At 36.9% G+C, this 23,240-nt stretch overlaps 1 protein-coding gene across 1 annotated transcript; it reads left to right on the top strand.

The window, feature by feature from the left end:
- The first annotated feature begins 340 nt into the window (after positions 1 to 340).
- Positions 341 to 22,447, top strand: LOC134619229 (immunoglobulin-like and fibronectin type III domain-containing protein 1). Its single transcript, XM_063465001.1, has 24 exons — positions 341 to 386; positions 1,675 to 1,734; positions 3,878 to 4,000; positions 4,143 to 4,282; positions 4,409 to 4,508; positions 4,784 to 4,826; positions 4,953 to 5,124; positions 6,246 to 6,450; positions 6,842 to 7,114; positions 7,230 to 7,490; positions 8,994 to 9,116; positions 9,283 to 9,399; positions 11,295 to 11,419; positions 12,837 to 12,978; positions 13,112 to 13,405; positions 13,629 to 13,925; positions 19,972 to 20,151; positions 20,282 to 20,410; positions 20,505 to 20,813; positions 21,114 to 21,199; positions 21,307 to 21,499; positions 21,594 to 21,890; positions 21,978 to 22,304; positions 22,402 to 22,447. Exons 1-24 carry the CDS (start codon positions 341 to 343, stop codon positions 22,404 to 22,406), a joined length of 4,047 nt encoding a protein of 1,348 aa, XP_063321071.1. The 3' UTR covers positions 22,407 to 22,447.
- The last annotated feature ends 793 nt before the right edge of the window (positions 22,448 to 23,240 follow it).

Here is a 23,240-nt window from a genome sequence, read left to right as displayed (position 1 = left end):
GAGATGGTTTTCAATATTTGTTTGTTTTCTTTTTTTGTTTGTTTGTTTTCTTTTTTGTGTGCTTTTATAATATATGCAAAAGCATCATCTTCCTCATAACATAAGCTGTCATCACTTGTAAAGCAATGCCTAGAAAATGTTAACTGGGTATTTTCCCTACAGTACCCCTTAATATAATGTGTTTAGGCTCACGAGTTTGAAGAAATGCACTGGATTATCTTTTCTTATCAAATCAAAGATTATGCAAAATAACACTCTAGTACTCCCGTTGTTATCTGTTGCATTAACAATATTCACTTTCTATTTCTAGGTCGCCTTTTGACAGTTAACACTTGCCAAAATGTGGAAAAGAGGGAAGAGCACGGGGACCACTGCAAACAGACAATGTAAAGGACTACAATTCTTACTACTCTTTCGTTTTGCATTACATGTATGCTTCTTAAGAAAAAAAAATCAATCACTATTAGGCACAATATGCCGTCATATTCTCTTGGTATTATTTTTGCAATAGATAAAATGTTCCAAGTGTAAGAGATGGCTTTATTGTATCTAAAGAATTAAATATTTGTTCAGTTATTTACAAGCTTAATCCTTGCCAGATTTAGGCCCTCACTTCAGCCAGGAATATTCAAGGCTGTGTTGTATTATTAAAAATTCTCCAAATGCTTAAAGCATTATATAGAAGAAAAAATGTATTTTTATATCCTGAGTGAACACTTTGACAATAAAGTAGGCCTTTGGGGTAAAACTATTTGGCACCGACTATCTGTTATAAAAGCCTACATTAATCTTTGACACAGGCAAACTTAATTACTGTCTCATATATAGCAAACTGTGCACAAGTTAATTAATCACCAAAAGTGGTGGGAAATGAGCTGTCACTAATCCTGCCAAAACATAACATATTGCTACAGTCAAATAAACAATTAAGAAGGTAGAAAACCGCCATATGGTGTACCTACTGATAGATTTATGGCTTTAAAAACACTTTGAAATTCGTAAGCAAAATGAGTAACGCTTAGACTTCAAGACAATAATAGAAAAACTAGAGGAAAACCCCTGGACAAGCCCTGCTTAGCACCAAATAACAGACAGACACAATCAGTGAATAGGTGGTGAACACAGTGGAACATTTAGCAGCTAAAGAGCCAGATATTTCCCTCAGGAGTTGGTAGAGAACAGAAAGAGAACTGAAGGAAAGCCATTACTGGATTTTCAGGTGGCAAGAAACAAAACTTAAATAATATGTCGATGTTGTGTTCACAACTTTCTTGCACTGTTACCAGGTGGTGTCACACATGAAAACACTGAAACTACCCACAAGATACACAGAGCAGTTTCTCCGTTAAGTTATAAAATGAACTAAGAATTTGTGAGTTTTCTTAACTAACAGACATTTAGCCAGTTAACTAAAAGTCTATTCTCTAAGGCTTCAAACTGAGGATGAGAAGAAAACATCCCTGGATTAAAGTCGCCTGTCTGCTGCCTTTTACTGTAACTCTCTTAGAGCTTTATTCAGGCCTTTAAGAGTTTTCCTTTTCCACATTATGCCTTACTATGTCTTCAGCTCCTTTTTACTCAATTTCATATGTATACCACCTACTGTCCTACAAGCATAAACCAGCATTCCCTCATGTATTTGAGACTGATCTAATGTAATTTCTTTTCACCCAGGTTTCTCCCTTGTTCATCAATATATTCAGCGTTTTAATGAGGTGTCTGGAAGCAAAACAGGTGAAATGAGCACTGTTTTATTTTCTGTCGGACAAACTTACTGTTTTTTGAGGTTGCAATGCACTGGAGTGCTGTATCAACACAATACTGAGAAAGAGCCATTATGCTGAATAATGGAAAAAACAATGAATAATACATTAGGCATTACTGAATGCTGTGTCTGTTTGTGACCTGTTTTACCTTTGTATTGATAACCTGAAACACTACCTTGTCAAAGCAGTGACATGTTTAATTAGGTGGCAGCTCTCCTATTTCTGTCCTTGTCATAATAATCATTAATCCCTGGATTAATGTTGTTCTTTACTGACTCCTGTGTGATCCTTTGTCTTTGAACATTCAAAACCTGATAAAGAAATGTTCAGCTGCCAAGCAGGGAGGCAGAGGATCACAGAATTAATTCATGGCCTGATTTTTAAATGACTGAGTGAATTAGTCCATAGTCTAGTACAGAATGTGAGCTGAAGCTGACATTTGATTGTGAAGAGATTCACACTGCACATTTTTTTGACGATAAATTGTCTGGGTCACTATTTTATATTGAAATTGGCGAACATTCCGTATATCAAGCTTTTCTGAATGTTATATACACTCATCAGCCACTTTGTTAGGTACACTTTTCCAACTGCTTGTTCATGCAAATATCTAATCAGTCAATCACATGGCAGCAACTCAATGCAATTAGGCATGTAGACATGGTCACTTCATAAACCAAGCATTGGAATGAGGAAGAAAAGACTGGCCTGAGTATTTCAGAAATTGATGAGCTACTGGGATTTTCTCCACACAACCAGGGTTGTATAGGGTTTACAGAGAATGGTCTAAAAAAGAAAATATCCAGTGAGCAGCAGTTCTTTTGGTGAAAATGCTTTGTTGATGCCAGAGGTCAAATGAGAATGGCTAGACTGCTTCAAGCCATAACTCAACTAACCACTTGTTACAGCTAAGGTATGTAGAAGAATATCTCTGAAGGCAAAAACCATTGCACCTTAAAGCAGATGGGCTACAGCAGCAAGAGGACTACATTAGGTGAAACTCCTGTCAGCTAAGAACAAGAAACTGAGGCTACAAATCAGACTGGCTCATCAACTGAAGACTTGCTTCTCTGATGAGACTCGGATGGTACTGTATGTGCTGTGGAGGACATTTTCTTGGCACACTGTGGGCCCTTTAGTATCAACTGAGCATTGTTTAAAGGCCACATCCAATCTGAGAATTCTTGCTGACCATGTCGATCCCACAGCCTCCAGCTTCTAGCAGGATAATGCACCATGTCACAAAGCTCAAGTCATCTCAAACCGATTTCTTGAAAAATGACAATGAGTTCATTGTATTCAAATGGCCTCCACAGTCACCAGATCCCAGTCCAAAAGAGGAACTCTGGGATATGGTCGAATGGGAGATTCACATCATGGATGTTCAAACAACGAATTTGCAGCAATTGTGTGACGTTATCATATCATTATAGATCTAAGAGGAATGTTTACAGCAGCTTGTTGAATCTATGTCACAAAGAAGTCACTTTTGAAAGCAAAAGAGGGTTCACGCTGGTGTTTAAAAGGTTTACCTAATAAAGTGGACAGTGAGGGGAATTCTACATGTAAGATATTTAGATTTTGGATGTTAGTCATGTTAAAGAAAAAAAATAGGTATGGACATTGCCTTCAGCTTTGGGAAACTGGTGTTTTCTAAGAGTTTTTTGTCCTAATTATGATGTGAAGTACCATTCTAAAGCAATACACATTTAAGATATCCAAGAAAAACATTATCCTACACAATAATCATGTTCTTTTTCAAGCGATAGATGTTACCGTGAACCATAACCGACAGACAAGATTTTGTACTATTCACATCTCCAAAATTAAGGAACATAAATTGATTACCCTACGTGCTACTAGAGCTGGTATAACGTAGAAAAACTGACAACTAAACCTGGAATCAAAAGCAGTAAGATTTGTGCACTGTACTTTCCATTTGCAACGTTACTGTTGCTGTCAACACACTAATTGTCACTGGGAAAATGTTTGACATTTCTGACATCTGCTGGTAGCAAAAAAGAAATCTGTTTAGTTCAATCAAAACCAGCAAACTCATGATTAATTCTTATGATTAACTCTGTTTCTTATTTTCCCCCCATTTTGTTTAGCTGCTATTCGGAGGAGATCTAAGACCTCTGGAGTGATGATCACGCAGTATTTAGTAAACATGCCAGAGGGAAAAAGCACCCCTGATTTCCAGTGTAAACCAATGGCAGTAACTATTGAGAAAGGTGGGTGCTTTAAATTATACCTGACCATTAAAACTGATGCATTAGTGAAAGATATTGTTGCTTTGGTTTCAGCAATATCTTTCACATTATAAAACAGAACTCAAATTATAGATGTAAAGCTTATAAAAGACATGTCTTTTAGGAAAATTAGCTGTTTTCAAGGCTGTGGTGACAGGGGATCCAAAACCAGATGTGTCATGGAGAAGAGCTAAGGGAACTCTTTCAGATAAGGAAAAATTTCAGACTAAATATGATGAATCAACTGAGGAGCATATATTAGAGGTGAGTGAATAAATTATTCCACATGAAGATCTTGAAGTATTTAGTACTGATACTATTTTTTTCTCATGAATGTATTGATCTATAATGTATTTGTATGTGAATTGACACATAAATGAATATTTCCAGATTCACAAAGTGTCTGTTGCAGAAACAGATACATACAAATGCTTTGCTGCAAACGAATATGGAAAAGCTGTCTGCACAACAACATTAACTGTGACTGAGGGTAAGACTTGTCCATTAAACACTTTTAAAGATGATTCTGTACTTTCTTTCTTTTAGTGTGCATTTGGGAGAGTTTTTCTATTGGTGGAGTGCTCTTGTAGATTTTAACATTTCTTATTATTTAAGCTTATAATGACAGACACTGAAAAACGAGAGAAACACTGTAGCTCTAAGGGCCTAGTTCTGTTATTTTATTACAAAAATGATATAGGACTCAATGTGTATTTAAACTGGTATTTATCTAAATAAAACTTGAATTTCATTTGCTGTTTTCAGCTTCAACAAATCCAGCAGATTTCAGAAAACTGCTGAAGAAGAGGTAAGAACTGTAACCTATTAAAATACTTTTTAAAAGAGGACATTTCTGCAAGAGTATTAATTTACTTACTGATCCTTTTTTTGACAGTTGAATACATTACATTTAATATTTTCCTGTTATCTTCAGTAAAGTAGAGACAGCAGATGGAGAATCTGATGAAAGGTTCTGGGATGCTATGTTAAAAGCTGACAGGAACGACTATGAGCGCATCTGTTCAGAATTTGGTGTTAAAGACTTACATTTGATTCTCAAGAAACTGGACGAAAAGAAGAAGGAGAGATCACAAAATAAGAGGAAGGTATAACAACACCCAACTCTCACACTGGATACGATATCTTAATCTCTAAAACTCAGAATTAATAAGTAAATTCTTGATGTGTCAGTCATGGAGTGTAATTATTATTTGACTCAGCTGCTGATGAAGCATTCTTTCTGAATACTCACCAAGCTCATACTGTGCATTGCAACAATATGTTGATAGTTCAAACGCAAATATGACATCAGCAGAATAACTATTAACTACACTCAATAGCCACTTTATTAGGTACCTTACTAGTATCAGGTTGGAGCCCATTGTACCCTCTGAATTATTCATGACATAGAATCAACAGCATGCTGCAGACATTCCTCAGAGATTATATAGTATTGGAGTTGCTGCACATTTTTTTGGGCTGCATACCCATGAAACAAATCTCCCATTCCACCACATCCCAAAGGTTGTCTATTGGATTGACATCAGGTGACTTTGGATGCCATTTGAGTAAAGTGAATTCACTGTCATGTTCAAGAAACCAGGCTGAGATGATCCGTGCTTTGTGACAAAGCCTGTTATCCTGCTAGAAACAGATGTTAAAAGAGTGGTAAACTGCAGTCATAAAGGTATGGACGTGGTAGGTTGTAGCATTTAAAGAATGGTTCATTTGTACTAAGAGCCCCAAAGTACACCAAGAAAATGCCCCCTTCACACCATTACACCATCACCACCCTGAACAACACGAATCAATGCTCTCATGCTTTGAAAATCTGATCCTAGCATCTGAATGCTGCAGCAAAAACTGAGACTCATCAGAAGAAGTAACCTTTTTCCGATTTTCTATTGTTAAATTTTGCATTAACCAAGGGCCAAACATCATTACCTAATAAAGAAAGTGTATACATTTAGCCATAGGCATATATCATCTTTTTAATTGTTCATATTATTAACTGCATTCCTTTCACTTCTGAGATCTCTTCATTTAGGACCAAAAAAGTAAACAGATAAAAAAAAATAAATGCTTGTATAAATTTCCTAAAATAGTAACCAACAATCCAGGTCAGAGATATCGATTTGCTGATCCCTGTACTGTGTGTAAGTACTGTAAGTAATATACAAAGCAGTGAATCAGTTAGAAATAAGGTTTTTTTTTTCTGTGTACCTAGCAGGATGATATAATTCCCTACGATGAAAATGGAACAGAGAAACACAGTCTAAAGAGTGTTGGAAGGACAACGAATTTCTCTGTTAATGGCCTGATGCAAAAGGACACAGAGCTTTGTAAGGGGGATATTCAAGAGGCCAACCTTCGAAATGCAGGGCTGCCTCAAATGGATCCTGAAAAGTTCATACTCCCTGCAGAGTTTAAATGTAGGTTTAAAAACCAGCTATGGCTAGGCCTGGAAAAAAAAGAAAGTCTTCAGAACATAAGCATTTGGACAGTTGCATATTGTTTTTGTTGTACATTCGACTTTAAATAAAATAAATGTGCATATACTATATGCTAAAGCTTGTAAAAATTTACTGACTAGCCCATAAGCAGACACTAGCCATTATATTTATCCAGTAACATAACTTTAACAGCCGACACTGAATGTACTGAAGCACACAATCATGTCCAAATAATAGTCTTGCTGTCCCAGTACTAAGTATACAATGTTCTCTACATTCTCTAATTGAATAGAAGATGAACAATACTGATGATACATATATTATATCAAAAAGAAAAATCACATGAATATAATATTTTACTTTTTTGCAGTTTCCAAAGTCGACTTTGTGATCAAAATTCAAGAGATTAAAGCTGAAGAAAGGGAGGATGCTTTGTTTGAGTGTGTCCTGACACACCCACTACCTAACATCACATGGATGGGCAAAGGCAACATCCTGGAAGATGGAGAAAAATATAATTTAACTATGTCAGACCACAAACTCATCCATAGGCTCCTCATCAAGGACTGCCAGATGCTGGACAAAGGCATCTATTCCGCTGTGGTTGGCAATATATCCTGCAATGCCTGGTTGGTTGTGGAAGGTATCACTGTATAACATTACCTTAACCATTGCTATTTTCATATTATCATCATCATCATTATTATTATTACTATTATTATTACATAACTAATGATGTTGTACTTTTAACTTTTAAGCTGACAGTAATCCTGCACCTGGTGGTGAGAGGAGACCCCGTAAAACTACTGTGGCTCGTGGAGCACGGACTGACTTTGAGAAAGTGGCCCAAGAGCAGCAACTAAAAATACAAGGGGAGATGGAGAAGCTCTTGGCAGCAGTAAATGCAAAATACGGAGCAGGACATATAACCGACAAACTATCTTTAGAAGAACTGGCATTAGAAGAACTGACTTTAATCTTAAGCACAGGTGGAAAACACAGCAAAGTTACTGGACAAGGTAAAAACATGTATCTCTGACTCTGCCAGTACCCTCCCTGTCCTTTGGAGCAAAAACTCAACAAAATCTATTATCTCCTTAAAGTTAACTCCATTAAACTGTCCTATCAATCCTATCAGTCCCACATTCTGTCTCACCCTTCACGTCTTACCAAAGCATTTCTACTACCAGCACTGCAGTGAACAGCCAGTGTGGCTAAAACTGTGTTGATGATAAAACACGCTTACTGCTACTTATTTCAAAAGATTAACAGAGTGGATTAACTTGTGTCATTCCTGGCTAATATTTGGTCACCCAACTATGAGCCATCTTTTATTTTTCAGTGGCATTAAGTATGACATAGAAGACTTTTGACTTTAAAAATCACCATCTTTTATTTCTAACTGGTAGGTGAAAATCAAGAAGATCATTCTGAGGAGACTAAGAACTTCACTGGACATGCAACTAAATCAAAATACCTAAAACAAAGTCGTGACTCAGAAATCGGAGTAATTGGTAAGAAACATACAAAGCAGTACGTGTGTCCATTCCCTTGTTATAGACAGAAAAGTCTAAATATGTAAATAAATATTTTGACCTTTAATCCTGTTTTGTGTCTGTCCAGAGTCAACTGACAAATTTATGGATGCAGACCAGTCTCAAATGCTTACCATTAGTCAACAAGAGCTGGGGGAATCTGATAGAAACAATAACTCCACTGGGTCTGTCAAAAAACAAATGAAAAGAAAGAAAGTCCAAAGGAAACAACACAAATCTGGTAAGGACTGAATGACTGCATGCATATCTTATTCAAGATTATACTTATGTGTATTAGATATAAATATATAGATATAAATTATAAAACACTTTTCAACTCCACTTAAGCACTCAAAGCACTTTATACAGCATGCCCCATTTACCTATTCCCACTCATTCATACAAGCACTTGTTCCTGCACCTGATGTTTTGTACCTAACATTCACACACATTCATAATCTGATGAATACATTGGATCACAACTTGGGGTTCAGTATGTTACTCATCATGCAGAGTGGAGCAGCCAGCTTTCCTCTTGAGCCACAGCAACCCCAATGCACTGATGTACAGATGGAAAAACTGTTTATTGCTATATTATTGTCAGTTTTTGTGCAATATTGAATTACAAAATGTATTTTCTTCCATTTGTATTTTTTTTTAACAAAATGTAACCAATATGTATCTGAGGCTTTTGTTTCAAACCCTTACAAAGTTTTGGGCCGTTTCTATTTGCACTTGTAAATTATAGTCGTGAATTATTATTGTAAAACAGTTTAAGTAATATTGCACCATGAGAATTGCTGTCAAAGCTTCACATGACACAGTTAGCATAGAAGCTTTATCTTCAATAGTGTAAAATTTCAGAAAGATGTCCCTTAGCACTTTTTAAATTAAAATTTTCTTAATTAATCAAAGAAAACAAAATGCAGCACAGTTCAAAACTTAAAAAATCACTGGATAAAGTTGTGCATGTAATACCTGACACAGATTCAAACGAACTAGCAAGTGAAAACGAATCAAGTGGCTATGATGAGGATGAAGACGCTACTGACCAGGACAAGCACACAGTTTCTCCAAAGCAAGACCAAAAGCCAAAGGATGCACTCGATGGTAAGGGAGCACAATTAGTGTGGCATTGCAAGGGGAATTTGTATGATTCAATTTCCTCCATGAGGAAATTCAAGGATATATTCCTGGATATATGTTTTGCTTTAAACCATATATGGTATGATTTTGAAAGAACATTTCTAGCTGAGAGAAGATTTTTATTTTAAAGGTGAAAGTGCACGTCTGAAAGACGACATTAGGTGTGACGAGACTGAGGATGGCACTGAATCTTCAACACATATGAGGCGTAAAAGACACGCCCCTCCGATCGAAGATTTGGTGATTGGTAAGTTTTTTTTAAATTTTTGATGTTTTTTTTAAATCAATTATCTGTTTAACTAAACTGATTAACACTTAAACATGTAAAATTCAATTAGCTGAATTATTCCACTTTATTTCTGTCTTATTAACACTGACATGACTACCTTTACCTGCATAAACATACCTGAACAACATTCTGCACTTGTTGATAGATCGTGAAAGAAACATTAAAGTTTTAGATATTTATTTGTGGATGGAAAAGAAAAAAATATAATAAAACTATTATATTAAACTAAAACTAAACTAAACTAAAATTATCTGCAGATAGAAAAGACTTGTTGTTGTAAGATTTTGCATTTATAATTTATTTCATCTACCAATATCCAAAATCCATTAAAGTGTATTGACTGGTGTCACACTTCATAATCTATGGGACAGTATTATCCCTCTTTGGAACAATTTGGCTGTCAACCTTGAGCATTTTCCAACATAAGAGCATGACTCTGATCCTTCAACCTTTTCTCTCAAGTTTATTCGCTTCAGGTAGTTAATACTTAGTCTTATCTCCAACTCAAGTAGTTTATCCAACAAAGTTTTATTCCTCATCTCTGGAATTCATATCTTTAATTTGCAAAGAAAAGGCATCTAACTGAGATACTTGTATCTCAGTTTGTGACACTCTTTCAGTGCAATATTTAATCTCCTTATTTATTTCTGCTTTGATTTCCATTTCCATCCACTTCTGAAGAAAAACTCAGACTTGTAGATATTCATTGTTAGCAGTATTGTGTATGAATCCAATAATTGGATCAATTGGAACTCAAAAAGCTAGAGCCCAGTCTATGAAGAACGCAATGAAGAAACAGTAACATTGTCACCATTTTACTAAGAAAAGCTCTGTGTGACGCAAAAACACTTTATAAACAAGACTATGAAAATCTCTCTCTTAGATGCCAGTATATTGATATATTAAATAACAAGAAGCACTCCACTCTGCCAAGGCAGCTTACTCTCTGATCAGTATTTACTTTTAATGCAATATATATTTCGTATGTAGTAATTTAGTTTTCTTTGTTGTTTTTAAATGTACTTTAAGAAGTTTGTAATGTAGTAAAAAATAACATTTTGGAAAATATTCTCACTTTGCCCTTTAGATCAGTCTATTGACCTTGCAGTGGAAGTCGGAGTTTAATGTAAGATGATATTTTAAATCTTTATATGGCCCCTTACATATGTTGACAATATACTCCATGATTGTAAGAACTATATTTTATTAGTTATATGGCTTCTTGTCAATTTTTGACTAATAAATCACTAAATTAATCTTGAAGACCTTGGTGGATGCAAGTGAAATTTTAATGCAACATGATCCTACTCTAAAACCTGAACAAACAGAAAGAATGGTACTCGCGCACATAAATGCTACTAAAAACACAACCTCCTAGGCAGAGGTAAAAAAGGGATCATATAATCCAAACCTATATATAACCTCAGTTTACTTTAGAAATGTATATATTACAGTTAAATCAAGAAAGTGGTAATAAGGAATATTTTAAGTATATTGGAATGCAGCAATAGGCTTGCATTATTTAGTAAGAAGATAAAAATATTGCTTATATTGGAGTTTTCTCTGTGTCCAAGATATTATGCTGTATTCCCACAGCAGGGAGTTTCCGTGGGAGTAAAACTACACCGATAATTAGATCAATTGTTTAATTGTTTATTTTTTTATGTAACAGATCTGTATCTGGCCAGAAACAGGAAAGTCAAATTTCTTTTACCAAAAGAACACTCATTTTACAAGGTTAAAAAAAATTTACACAAGACGGTTTAAAGATTTAAATTAGACCAGTTACATTGAAACAAAATATTGCAAAATCAAAATTATTACTGATAAAAAATCATTTTAACTGTTCTTAGATCCAGGGGTTCAGTTCATCTGTGGTTTGACTGATGTCAGTGCGATCATCAATGAGATCGCTGAGTTAACATGTAAGCTTAGCAGTGAAGACTGTGAAGGAGCCTGGTTCAGAGATGGCAAACAGGTTAGTCAAACAAACATATACACATTATATTTCTGTTCTGGTACAGTTCTGTGTTCACCCACACACCCAAGTTACTGTGACAGTGGATCAATAAATTTTCATACCATGCCTAACAAATTCATAACTGAGAAAAAAAGAAAACAGGTCCGTTGTAACAGCAACAAAATAAATACATTTTTTACAAAGTAGCATTAGGGTCATATGTATTTGGACAGTTAAATTTTTTGGCAAACAGTGTCATTGTCCTGAGACTTGTGGTTTAGTTCTTTAGAATTCTGAGATACTGTCCTTGTGTTCAGATTCTTGAGAGCCTCTGAGTTTATATTTATATTTAAAGTTCTTGGTTCTTGTTCGTCCCTGTTAGTTCCCCTTCTGTTCTAGTCTTGTCTCTGTCTTCATATCTCCTGAATGAAGTCAGTTTTGTCTCACTCTGCTCTTTGTTGCGTACCTCCTCATAGTGTGAGAGTTTCCATCCGCCTGTTTATCAGTCAGTCCGTTCAGCATTTTGTTAGTCAGTTTGTTGCAAGCTTTCTCTTGCAACAAACTAACTAACAAAATGCTGTGCATTGAAGTGCAAACTTTTAGCTTTGCAGTAGCTTTGCCTATAGCCTTTATAGAGGCTCAAAGATATTTGGACAATTCACCAGCAAGCGGTTTTTTAGCCAGATGGGGCTTGTTCCTACATTTTCTGTGACAAATTAAGCATATAAAAGATCTGGAGTTGATTTCAAGTGTTAAACTTGCATTTGACAGGTGCAACAAGGTGCAAACCACTGGTTAAGCTGAAGAACAAGAACACCAGATAAGACTGAAAACATCTAAAAGAGTTTAGGTGGGAAACACAGCTTTTGGTGATACCCCTCTAGACTTCAGGATAGGATATTTATCCAACTATTCTTATATTTTTACCTGTGGTAGTTAATTTTAAGTATCTGAAATAAGCTGACTATATATAAAAACAGTAATTCCAAAACACAATGTAACATTTTGCTGCATCTCTCTACTTAAATTACATCTTGACTGTTTGATTTAAAAGCTACTTTGGTGGTGTAAAGAGGCAAAATTACAAACACTGTCAGTGTCCAAATTCTCACGGACCTAACTGTATGTAAATGTAGCACTCTACCATTCCTCGCCATCTTTTGATTCCTTATTGATGTATTTAAAATTTTTAAAAAGCCCAAAACTGACATTTAAAAAATAAAGAGTGTCATTACTGATGCCTGAAAATCATCACCGGTTTCAAGAACAGCTGTTCATCTTTAATTTATTTCAAATCTTTTGCCAGTGTTCAAGTACTTTGGGCCCATGTGGGAGACACACACAGCTGGACAAGAAGCCCCCTTTGAAAACCTAATTTTTAACAGGTTTTGCTTCATTTCTTTACTTTTAACTGTTTGCTCTCCTTTCCTATCAGATATTCCCAGATGAAAGTTTCACCATAACTAAAGATGGGCCGATTCATAAATTGGTCATAAGCAAGTGCACGGAAGAGCACTCTGGAAAATACCGTTTTGAGGCAGATGGCCGTAAAACAGAGGCAATGATAAATGTCAAAGGTTTGAGAACTGCTCATTAAAGCATGACATTTTGCAAACTGTAAATGGAAAATGTACAGGCATACTAATAAAGAAATGTTGAAGTAGATTACGGATAACATAATACTTCTCCAACTCCTAAAAACTTCTTTAGATCCTCCCAGGTTTGACCTTGAAGACCTCAGTGCTTTTACTGAGCCAAAGACAGTTAAAGTGGGGCACAACGCCATCTTCAAATTGCATTTTCTTGGACACAAACCCATAAAGATTCAGTGGTTCAGAGAAGGAGAAGAGCTCCAAGATGACAACAATACAAGGATAGAAAAATCTGCAAGCCACAGCCGGTTGCTTTTGAGCAGATGCCAGAGGAAGGACACAGGAGAGATCAAGATCAAGCTAAAAAACGAACACGGCTTCACTGAGGCACTCTCACGGCTTATTGTGCTTGGTGAGTGAATTATGGACAATGCAGAAGCTGAACAGATAAATATAGGTTTCAAACAACAGTAAAAATCTCCACTCACATACCCTCATAATATATTTGACAACCGATTTGAAAACTTGAGCAAAGTTGTTTTTCTGTTAAAAAGTCCTGTGATTATTAGTTCTACGTAAATACTGTCTCAGCAATACAGCAATAAAGTTTCTATAAAACCTTATTGCTGTTTCAGACAAACCAACCCCACCTCTGGGTCCTGCAGAGGTAACAGAGAGCTCAGCTACATGTATTGAATTTAGATGGCGCCCTCCAAAGGATGATGGTGGCTCCCCAGTGATTAACTACATAATGGAGCGTCAGCAAGTGGGACGAAACACCTGGAAGAAAATAGGGGAAATACCAGGTGTGTCCAGTTACCGAGACACAGGCGTAGAGCGAGGGCGGAAATACTGTTACCGCATCCGAGCAGTGACTGCAGAAGGCACAAGCGAAGTTACGGAAACTGACGAAATGCAAGCTGGCACACTTGGTAAGCAAAGCTGACTACTCACCAAGCTCAGTCACACAGAAATAACAGAATGCAAACGTCATATATTGATTTTTATTGTGGGATTCATTTGACTTCAACAGAAAAGGAAGCTTTTCATTATGAAATGCCAAATAGACGACCTTGTACCTTGTGACTGCTCACTGTCACCAGTTTTCAAAAAGGTTTAAAAATCTGCCAGTCAAAACTAGAGATGGACCGATCCGATATTACGTATCGGTCCGATACTGACCTAAATTACTGGATCGGATATCGGCGAGAAAAAAAAAATGTAATCCGATCCATTAAATATCAAAAAAAGCATCTCAAAAAACTTGCGACATGGCGTAACTCGCCTCATAACCGTAGCACGTCGGAGCAGTATGCGTCACGTGATAGAGCGGCTGTGTGTATTTGTAGTCTAGCTAGCAAACCAGCATTTCATCTCCGAGGAAGTTATCCCAGAGAGAAGTAAAGCAAGTGTGTAAGTTCATCTCTGAATGGTTGTAAAGCATTCCCATGTTAAGCTTAACAACCGATATATGGAGCGACTGCCTCTCGCTCTCCTGCTGCTACTTCAATCGTGAAACTCATTAATGATCAGCTGATCGGCTTTTCTGTCACGAGTCCGTCTCTCTTCTTTGTTTTTGGCCCACTTTGCACCAGAAAGAGGAAACCAGCGGCTGAACAACAGCAGAACGTTTAAGCTTGATAAGCTGTTGTTAGAATTTATTTAATATTACTTTCTAGACCAGGATCCTTTTCTACGTAGCGGACGGCTGGTAACTGTGCAGGAGCGGGTCTAGCAAAGTTTAGCCAGGGGGGCCGATGGGGCATGAACAGGGAAAAGGGGGCACAAAGACATACTTTTCTTTCCTATTTTCATTTAAAATGTCTAGCTTTTAATAAATAATTATCTGAATCTTACACCCAAAGTTTTAATCTGATATAAAATGTATAGAAGTCCATTACTGTATATAGTAACTGTTAAGTCTAATATACCCTAGTAAGCTATAGTACTTTTTCCTTTGGGAAAGTACCATCTGTGCAGTCTGCAATTCTGTGGAAGAAAGATGTTGAATCTATTTAATTATTCTTGAAAAATAATTTATTTCTGTGCATTTTTTTTTCACCCTGCATCAAATTAAAGTTGATTACATCGATTAAGCATCATCAGGTGGAGGGTGGGGGGTGGTTCCCCATTTTCTTTTGCTGGGAGTTTGCAACCCTGTTAGTTAGGTTGCTTAATATTTCTGCTAAGTACTCTTTAAAATACCAGAATAGGGAGGATGGAGTAGGTTTAATTTTATTAGATTGATCAGTGTTGCTGAACTATGAAATATTTTGGGCGCAGTGTTTTGTTTTGTTTTTTTTACATACAGGTATAACAGAATAGCTTTAGTGTTGTTGTTTATTTAAACTTGAGTATGAACTTATACAAAATGCAGCAAGATATTTAAAAAAACAGTTTTGTTGATTAAAAAACACACTATATCGGATTCATATCGGTATCGGCAGATATCCAAATTTATGATATCGCTATCGGACATAAAAAAGTGGTATCGTGCCATCTCTAGTCAAAACTTCAGGTTGCTGACATACAGTTAAAAGCAAAATGTGATCTCCCAATCAATTTACTTGTAAGATATATACAGTGTATATGTGATGATGGCACATAAGCTACAAAGTGGGTAGACTACACAGTGGGTAACTATAAAACGGTTACAACAAGCATTCTCTCTCTTATAGCACACAGCTAAAACATAACACACACAAACCACTGCACAACATAATGCAAAGAAAGTACTTACTGTTTGCAGATCTGCTTGAAAAATACTTCAAAGTGTCCCTCTGGACCATCTGCCTGTACAGCTTTGCAGAAATACCGGCTAGACTTGTCATATTTGACAAGCCTGAAATGGTCCTCACCTGAATCCAGTTATTCTCACCAGCTGTTAAAACTAAGCCTTTTTTTAAAAAATAATTATAAAAAATGATCCTGGGAGTGTAGCCACATGACCAGCAAGTCTTCAAGTCCTTTTGCAGATAAGCAAAGAGAAATTCATGTCATATTAAATAATTTTCCCTTTTAAAAACCTGCTGTTTTGTTATGTTTTTCCCCACTAAACTAACTTATTAGGTAGTTAATTATTTTTCACGGTTGAACCCAAAAATATAAACACCACTCTGTGTTTTCTACAATGGCTTTTTTAAAAATAGTAAGAAAGTAAAAAGTAGCTCTTTAGAGGATGATTCTATTTTTGTGCAAAGCTAACTGAATATTGTGCTATATTAACACAATGATAAAATAATATCACTAGATGGGAATTAAAACTTTAGTCTTTTTTAAATTCTAATTATACTCAGCTTGAATCTGAATAAAACAAACTGTTCCCTACATTGTAGATGGTGACTTTGCCTCTAAACAGGAAAATGTGTACACTTCCCACTGTACACAGAGGGATTCCACAGGTGGGGGAACCCTAAAATTGGCTGTAATGGCTCATTGTGGAGAAAAGAATCATAACTCACAATAATTTCTATGGAGAGTTCCAGTAGATTTTCTTAATATGCAGGTTGTGATCAGCTGACTTGCTGCTCTGTGTGGATTTATACAACTAAATTCAACCAGATGTCAGCAGATGTTTCATGAGTTGTCCTGGCTGATTTCCACCCTCTAGACTAGGGCTGCTCGATTATGGCAAAAATGATAATCACGATTATTTTCACTGAAATTGAGATCTCGATTATTTGACGATATTTATTCAACAATAACAATGTATTGAATAATGGCTTTAAAGATGTCAAAAATAATATAAAATAGTGTGCAAATACTGATAACAGTGCAAATGTTTGCAATATAAAAAATAAATGAAAAATGTAAACATCTATGTTTAGTGAACTTCAAAATACTGCATAATGTTGGTTGTTCACTGTGTTAATTGAGCAGTGGTCTTTGGCGAGGAAAACGTTACCGCGTTGGTTATCTCCTTGTGTCTCTGGGAGCTGGTGGGATATTTAGTCGCGTTGTACAGGGTAGCGTGAATGGAAGTCTGTGAGGATGAAGCAGGTGTTGTCAAGAGTTTTTCTCTATGCTCCTTCATTGTTTGATCGTATGTCACTTTGTGAGCGGTCTTCAAATGATTGAATAAATTTGTAGTGTTGCTCTGTGGTGCAGCTACGACACCGTAGCAAAGTTTCCACACTATGTCTACTTGATCCACGTCTGACTCCGCGAACCCATAATGTTTCCACACCACTTAAGTCGTTTTACCTCTTTTCAACCAACGGCATTCTTTCTTCAGCAGCCATTATCCTCTCCTCACCAAATAACTTCTGCTTAGCTTTCCTAGCTCTCCGAGCTTCCCTCGGGTCCTCTTAATTGTTGTGACGCGTGTTCGAAACGCAGAGAGGTGCGCTCGATTTGCCACACGGAGCAGCGCGAGAGGAGGAGCTAATAATCGGCTCAGTCATTTTTAATGATCGTTGAAAGCCCAGATCGTAATCACGATTAAAATTCGATTAATTGAGCAGCTCTACTCTAGACCATAGGCAGGGAATTCCAGGCTTCAAGGGCCGGTGTCCGCCTGGAGTGGGACACCATTGAAGTAAAGCAGGGGTCCCCAATCCCAGTCCACGAGGGCCGGTGTCCCTGCAGGTTTTAGATGTGTCCTTGATCCAACACAGCTGATTCCAATGGGTAAATTACCTCCTCAACATGTCTTGAAGTTGTCCAGAGGCCTGGTAATGAACTAATCATTTGATTCAGGTGTGTTGACCCAGGGTGAGTTCTAAAACCTGCAGGACACCGGCTCTCGAGACCTGGAGTTCCCTACCACTGCTCTACACTGACAGTACACTGTCTATGCTTTCTTTTTTCTAGATGCTATAAAGTTGGTATGAAGGTGGAATTTTAGTGAATGAATCTAAGCATCATCTGCTAAAACTCATCTACACTTCTCTGCTATACTTGATCAAACCTTACTATGACCATGAAACCCACCATGAAATCACAGCCATTGTGCACCAGTCACACACTTTTCCTTACTTTGCAGTGTAATGGATTTAAAGTATTTTCATACAACCTTTAAAATAACACTTAGTCTGTCTCAATTTGATTTGCAGCATGTTTCACAATATGAAAAAAAGAATGTCCCATGTACAGACCCAAATATCTGATATAAAAACATGACTTAAATGTAAGCTTTACATTTCCAGTTTATACCACTGAGCAGTCCTTACCTTTAATCTAACCTCTCTTCTTCCTCTCCTGTCCTGTCTTTCTTATCTTCCTCCATCTCTGAGTGAAGTTAGCTCTCTTTCTTTTCTCTCCCTGTGAAATACAGCAGCCGGACCTTTAGCTAGCGACACACTTTGTTGCTAAACTGCACACAAACAGTTTGTGTGTTTGCTTAGCTTGCAGAAACGCTGCATTTGAAATTACCTGCCACTTAAAAAAAATAAAAATAAAAAGTCACTCCCTCTATGCTCGCTGGTCTTCTGTAGGGCGAGTTAGATGCTTAAGAACCGCAACTTACGGATACCTGCAGTAGTTGTTGTCACACAAAAAAAAGAAAGAAAAACATCCTGACTGCACATCTCTTTTTACGCGACATCCTCTGGTGATTAATAAAGAAACAGGACTGGCAGTGATGTGTTTCTGTTTAGGCTCAAATCGGTTTGATGTTTTTTCGAAATGATAACGCGACCCAAATGCTTCAAACAAAAGTAACGGGCCTGTTTTGAAAATGTAAGGAGCAGAAAGTACAAATATTTTTTTCAAATGTAGGGAGTGAAAGTTTTGAAAAACAATTCTCAAGTAAAGTACAGATACCTGAAAATTGTACTTAAGTACAGTATTTGTACTTCTTTACTGCCACCACTGGACTTAAGCTCGGCTTTTTTGTGTATTTCATACAGGAAAGTTAATAGCATGTACATGAGTTAACATCAGTACATGATGTTATAGCTTAGGCTTAAAACAGATGACCACTTATATTGAAGCATCTGTTTTTACATGTTTCCAGTCCTAAAAGACTCAAAACTGTTTTTATACCAGTGGGATAATTTAGTGGCTTAAGTAGCTTGTATCAATGCAAATGATTTTATAGTTAATTATAGAAAATACAGGCACGGGTACATATAACCAGCAACAACAAATTTTACCAATGAATTTCTGTCCCTGTGTGCCTGGAATGGAGGGTTGTTTTCCGTCAGAGCAGCCTGGAAAACGCAGGTGTTACCACTGATCACAATAATGACTCTTCCCCTACAGTGTAACAACGAGCTAACAGGACCCTGAAAATGGTGTAGCTAATCTAAGCAGCAAACGTCATTATTTAGATCTGCTCTGCCTATCTGTGGCAAGTCCAAAACATGGTTCAAAATGCATCAACTGGTAGGAAAGCGGCGTTACTGCCCCCTACTGTGCTTTACTGGGCATATTCTCCTTTCTTAATGAATCAAGTGATGCGCAGTAAACAATTACTCTTTTTATTATTAACCATTACTTATGTCTAGGAGGATATGTAGTTGGCTCAGATTGCCTGTTTGTGTGTCTGTTTGTTAGTGGTATTACTGAAAAAGTTATGAGGTTTCCATGAAATTTTTACCAGTGATGGGGCTTGGCACAACTTAACTTTGGGATCCATCTGGATTACAGTCCACATCCAGGAATTTTTGGGACAGTTTACCACCGAGAGAGAAACATAGATAGGATGATATACATATATTATATACATATACTGCATTATGAAAATAAGAGACCTTTTTAGCCTTGGAGGAGGTGTGAAGCCTGGTGTTGTAAACTAAATTAACTTATCAATTATCAGTTTAGATGTTAATCATTTCAGCATAGTACATGTTGATAAATGAACATACATAGCTAAAACATTAACGTTTATATGTGCACTTATTGTTTTATCTACATAAATTACAGTGCTCTGATTCAAGGCTACTTCTTCATTTTGGTCTCAAGTAACAAAAAAAGCTATTTTTTTCTGATTGTAACCATCACCAGCACAATCTATTTCGTTTCTGCATTTTTCAGCCTTCCCTGGCCCTCCAGCACCTCCAAAAGTGGTCAGCGCTTTTGATGACTGTATAAATCTTTCATGGGCTCCTCCAAGTAACACGGGAGGTTCACGTATCTTGGGCTATATTTTGGAGAAACGAAAGAAGGGAAGTAATCTCTGGTCTGTTGTCAATGCCAATGATGAGCTCATAAAAGGTGCGTATTTTTAACTTACCTCAGTTTAATCTGATGGACCTGATGACATTAGACCATAACAGGACTCTTTTTGCTGTTGTTTTTCTCCCTTCCTCTCTTTCTGTCTTTCTCCATGTAAAATCTTTTGTAGAAAAGAAATATGCAGTGAAGGATGTTGTTTCGGGTATGGAATATGAATTCAGAGTTACTGCCATAAATCTCTCAGGAGCAGGTGAATTTAGCAGCCCTTCAGAGTTTGTTTTTGCACGAGATCCTAAGAGTAAGTGTTGCAACTGTTCTACATGAAACAAAAAAAATGTATTAACAAGTATCGCTTAGTCAAAACTAAATATCTGATGTTTGAACTACACCAGAGCCTCCTGGTAAAGTTACAGGCCTTAAGGTGACAGAAACCTCCTACACCCACTTGGTCCTAACTTGGACAAAACCAGAAGACAAACCAGGCATACAGGATGAAGCAAGAGGGTATTTTGTTGAGATTCGGCAAGCAGATTGCATCGAATGGTCCCGCTGTAATAGCACCCCCATCATCATGACTTCCTTCAGTGTGAAAGGCCTGAAATCAATGGACATGTACTGGGTAAAAGTGATTGCCATTAATGATGGAGGAGAGAGTGAGCCCGAGGAGCTGCCCAACTATGTACTGGCAATGCCCTCACCAGGTATGTCAACAAGTCTTAGATGTTTAAGATTCTGTTGGTTTGTTGCTGCTAAGAATTATTATTTTAAAGAAAATAAAGCTCCTCCCCCCCCCCCCCCCCCCCCCCCCCCAAAAAAAAGCCACTCTTTCTTGGTAGAATACAACATGTCTGTGATGATGTATCTTTGATTATATAGTTTTGTTCATTCCAATTAAGAACCCTAATAAATTACAATATGGTACAAAACCTTTTTTTTAATTGTTTTTTATTTATTTATTTATTTATTTATTTATTTATTTATTTATTTTGTCACCACTACAGTGAGGCCAAGATTCACAAACAACAAGATGAAGAGTTTCTTTGTGGTGCGGGCAGGAAACTCTGTCAGGATCACAGTCAATTTTGAGGTGAGAATTATATTTCAGCTTTATAATCAGCCAAACCATGGTTTCGCAAAAACAAAACAGGTGAGGCAATAAAAGAAAACGTTGAAGATATTCCTTTTTTTAAACAGGCTTCTCCTCGGCCAGCAATTATCTGGCTAAAAGATAATGTGCCAGTTACAAAGCGGATCACAATCAGTAACTCTGATGGCTCCTCCCAGTTGCTGATTCCTTCTTCTGAGCGCTCTGATTCAGGCATCTACTCCATTTTGGTGAAAAATCTCATAGGGCAGGAAACATTAAGTGCAGAAGTCAGGGTCACAGGTAAAATAAAACTAAAATTGTATGCTCGTTTTCTTTTGCAACATCTTTTCGAAACAAAAGCTGATGGATCTGATGAAAGTAAAACTGTTCGCAGATGATCCAAAACCGCCTGGACCAGTAGAACTGGAAGAAAATGTGCCTGGTACTGTGACAGTAATCTGGGAACCTTCTCCTGACGAGAAGCGTGATGACCGCCTCCACTACACCGTGTCCAAACTGGACTCTACCAAGCGTTCATGGGTCACAGTGGCTGACAGACTCTTCAATAACAAGTTCACAGTCTGCAATATCATGCATGGAAGGGAATATCATTTCCGGGTCTATGCCAAAAATGACATGGGCATATCTGCACCCTCTGAGTCACCAACCTGGGGGGTGGAGAAGAAGAAAGGTGTGTTTGTCATCTCAAACAATCTTAAAGTCCAAATACTCACTTTTTAAGAAAAAAAATGATCACACTGTGCCTGCTCTTTCATAGAAAAGTTTCTGGTAAGTGTACCAACCATGAAGGACTGTGATTTGCGGTGTGCCCCATCCTTCATTGTTCCACTGAAGCTGCACACTGCACCCAAAGGTTATGAATGCTATATGAGCTGTGCAGTGAAAGGAAACCCCAAACCTCGCATAACATGGTATCGAAATCACATCAGTCTAAACACTAACACCAACTATTACATCTCCAACGCCTGTGGAGTTTGCACCATGTTAATCCTCCGTGTGGGTCCCAAAGACATGGGAGAGTACAGCGTCATTGCAGAGAACAGCTTGGGACGAGCCGAATGCTCCACCATCCTTAATGTCAGAGGTGAGAAGAAAATATACTGGCTGTATTTACAGTGAGGGTTAGTTGGGGGGGGTTGATAGTAAAGGTCGATAAATCTGTATCTCTTTCTCTCACACAGAGTGAAGACATGGAAGATGCCAGTACTGTGTGAGCAACATTTATTTGAAAGATCAGCTGTGTAGCACAGGATGATTGGCAAGATTGTGCTCTTGTTTACTGAATTGGTACTGAAATAAAATAAATAAATAAATACATTTAAAAAAAATTACATTTGTTTATGGTGTGACAAGGTTTCCTGTTTGTTTTTGGTCATGATTTAAAGAGTCTTGGTTGAGCCCTTAATCCAGTAACCTGCAGAATACCCCTCAAATATTAGATCAGATGATGAATTATCTGAACAAATATTTGAGAGTTATTTGTAAAAATGGCTATAATTTATTGCAGGCATACACTTTAAATACTACAGCAGTGGTACAATCAGAATGTTTGTCAAAAAGCCCCGCAAAGAAATGTGTATTGTATTATTTACTACACATATAATCCCCTGATAGGTAACTGTGAGGCAAAATTTCTTTATGTCATATTTTGTAAAATGAATTAATAAAAAAATATGATGGAAACGTTTAAGTGGACACGAAACATGTATAAGTATTTATACGTATAAAGGCTAAATTATACCATGGAGCCATGCTCTCAAAAACTGCCATAGCTTTAATACTGTTGGTGAAGATGGCTTTAAGAAAGAACTGTTTACAGTTAAGTTTTTAGAAGATGTTTAGCGCCATCTTGTGCCAGTACAGAATGTCAACGGATTGGTTGGTTCTGGCTAATAGATTAATATTGTTGTTGTTGTAGTTGTTATCATCATTATTATTATTAGCTTAGTATATAATAAATAATAATAAATCGATGAGACTAAAACCAAAAATCATTCTAAGAGGATTATTTTATATACTG

Source organism: Pelmatolapia mariae, linkage group LG20 (genome assembly GCF_036321145.2).
Source record: "Pelmatolapia mariae isolate MD_Pm_ZW linkage group LG20, Pm_UMD_F_2, whole genome shotgun sequence".
Taxonomy (NCBI): Eukaryota; Metazoa; Chordata; class Actinopteri; order Cichliformes; family Cichlidae; genus Pelmatolapia; species Pelmatolapia mariae.
The sequence above is the reverse complement of the archived record's forward strand: the minus strand, read 5'-3'. Positions and strand labels throughout refer to the sequence as shown.

What these genes read in the sequence shown, in the direction of transcription:
- LOC134619229 (XM_063465001.1), top strand. Translation starts at nt 341, where the DNA reads ATGTGGAAAAGAGGGAAGAGCACGGGGACCACTGCAAACAGACAAT. An exon ending in TTTTGCACGAGATCCTAAGA is followed by an intron (nt 20,411 to 20,504) that starts GTAAGTGTTGCA and finishes GAACTACACCAG; the next exon opens with AGCCTCCTGGTAAAGTTACA. An exon ending in ACTGGCAATGCCCTCACCAG is followed by an intron (nt 20,814 to 21,113) that starts GTATGTCAACAA and finishes TCACCACTACAG; the next exon opens with TGAGGCCAAGATTCACAAAC.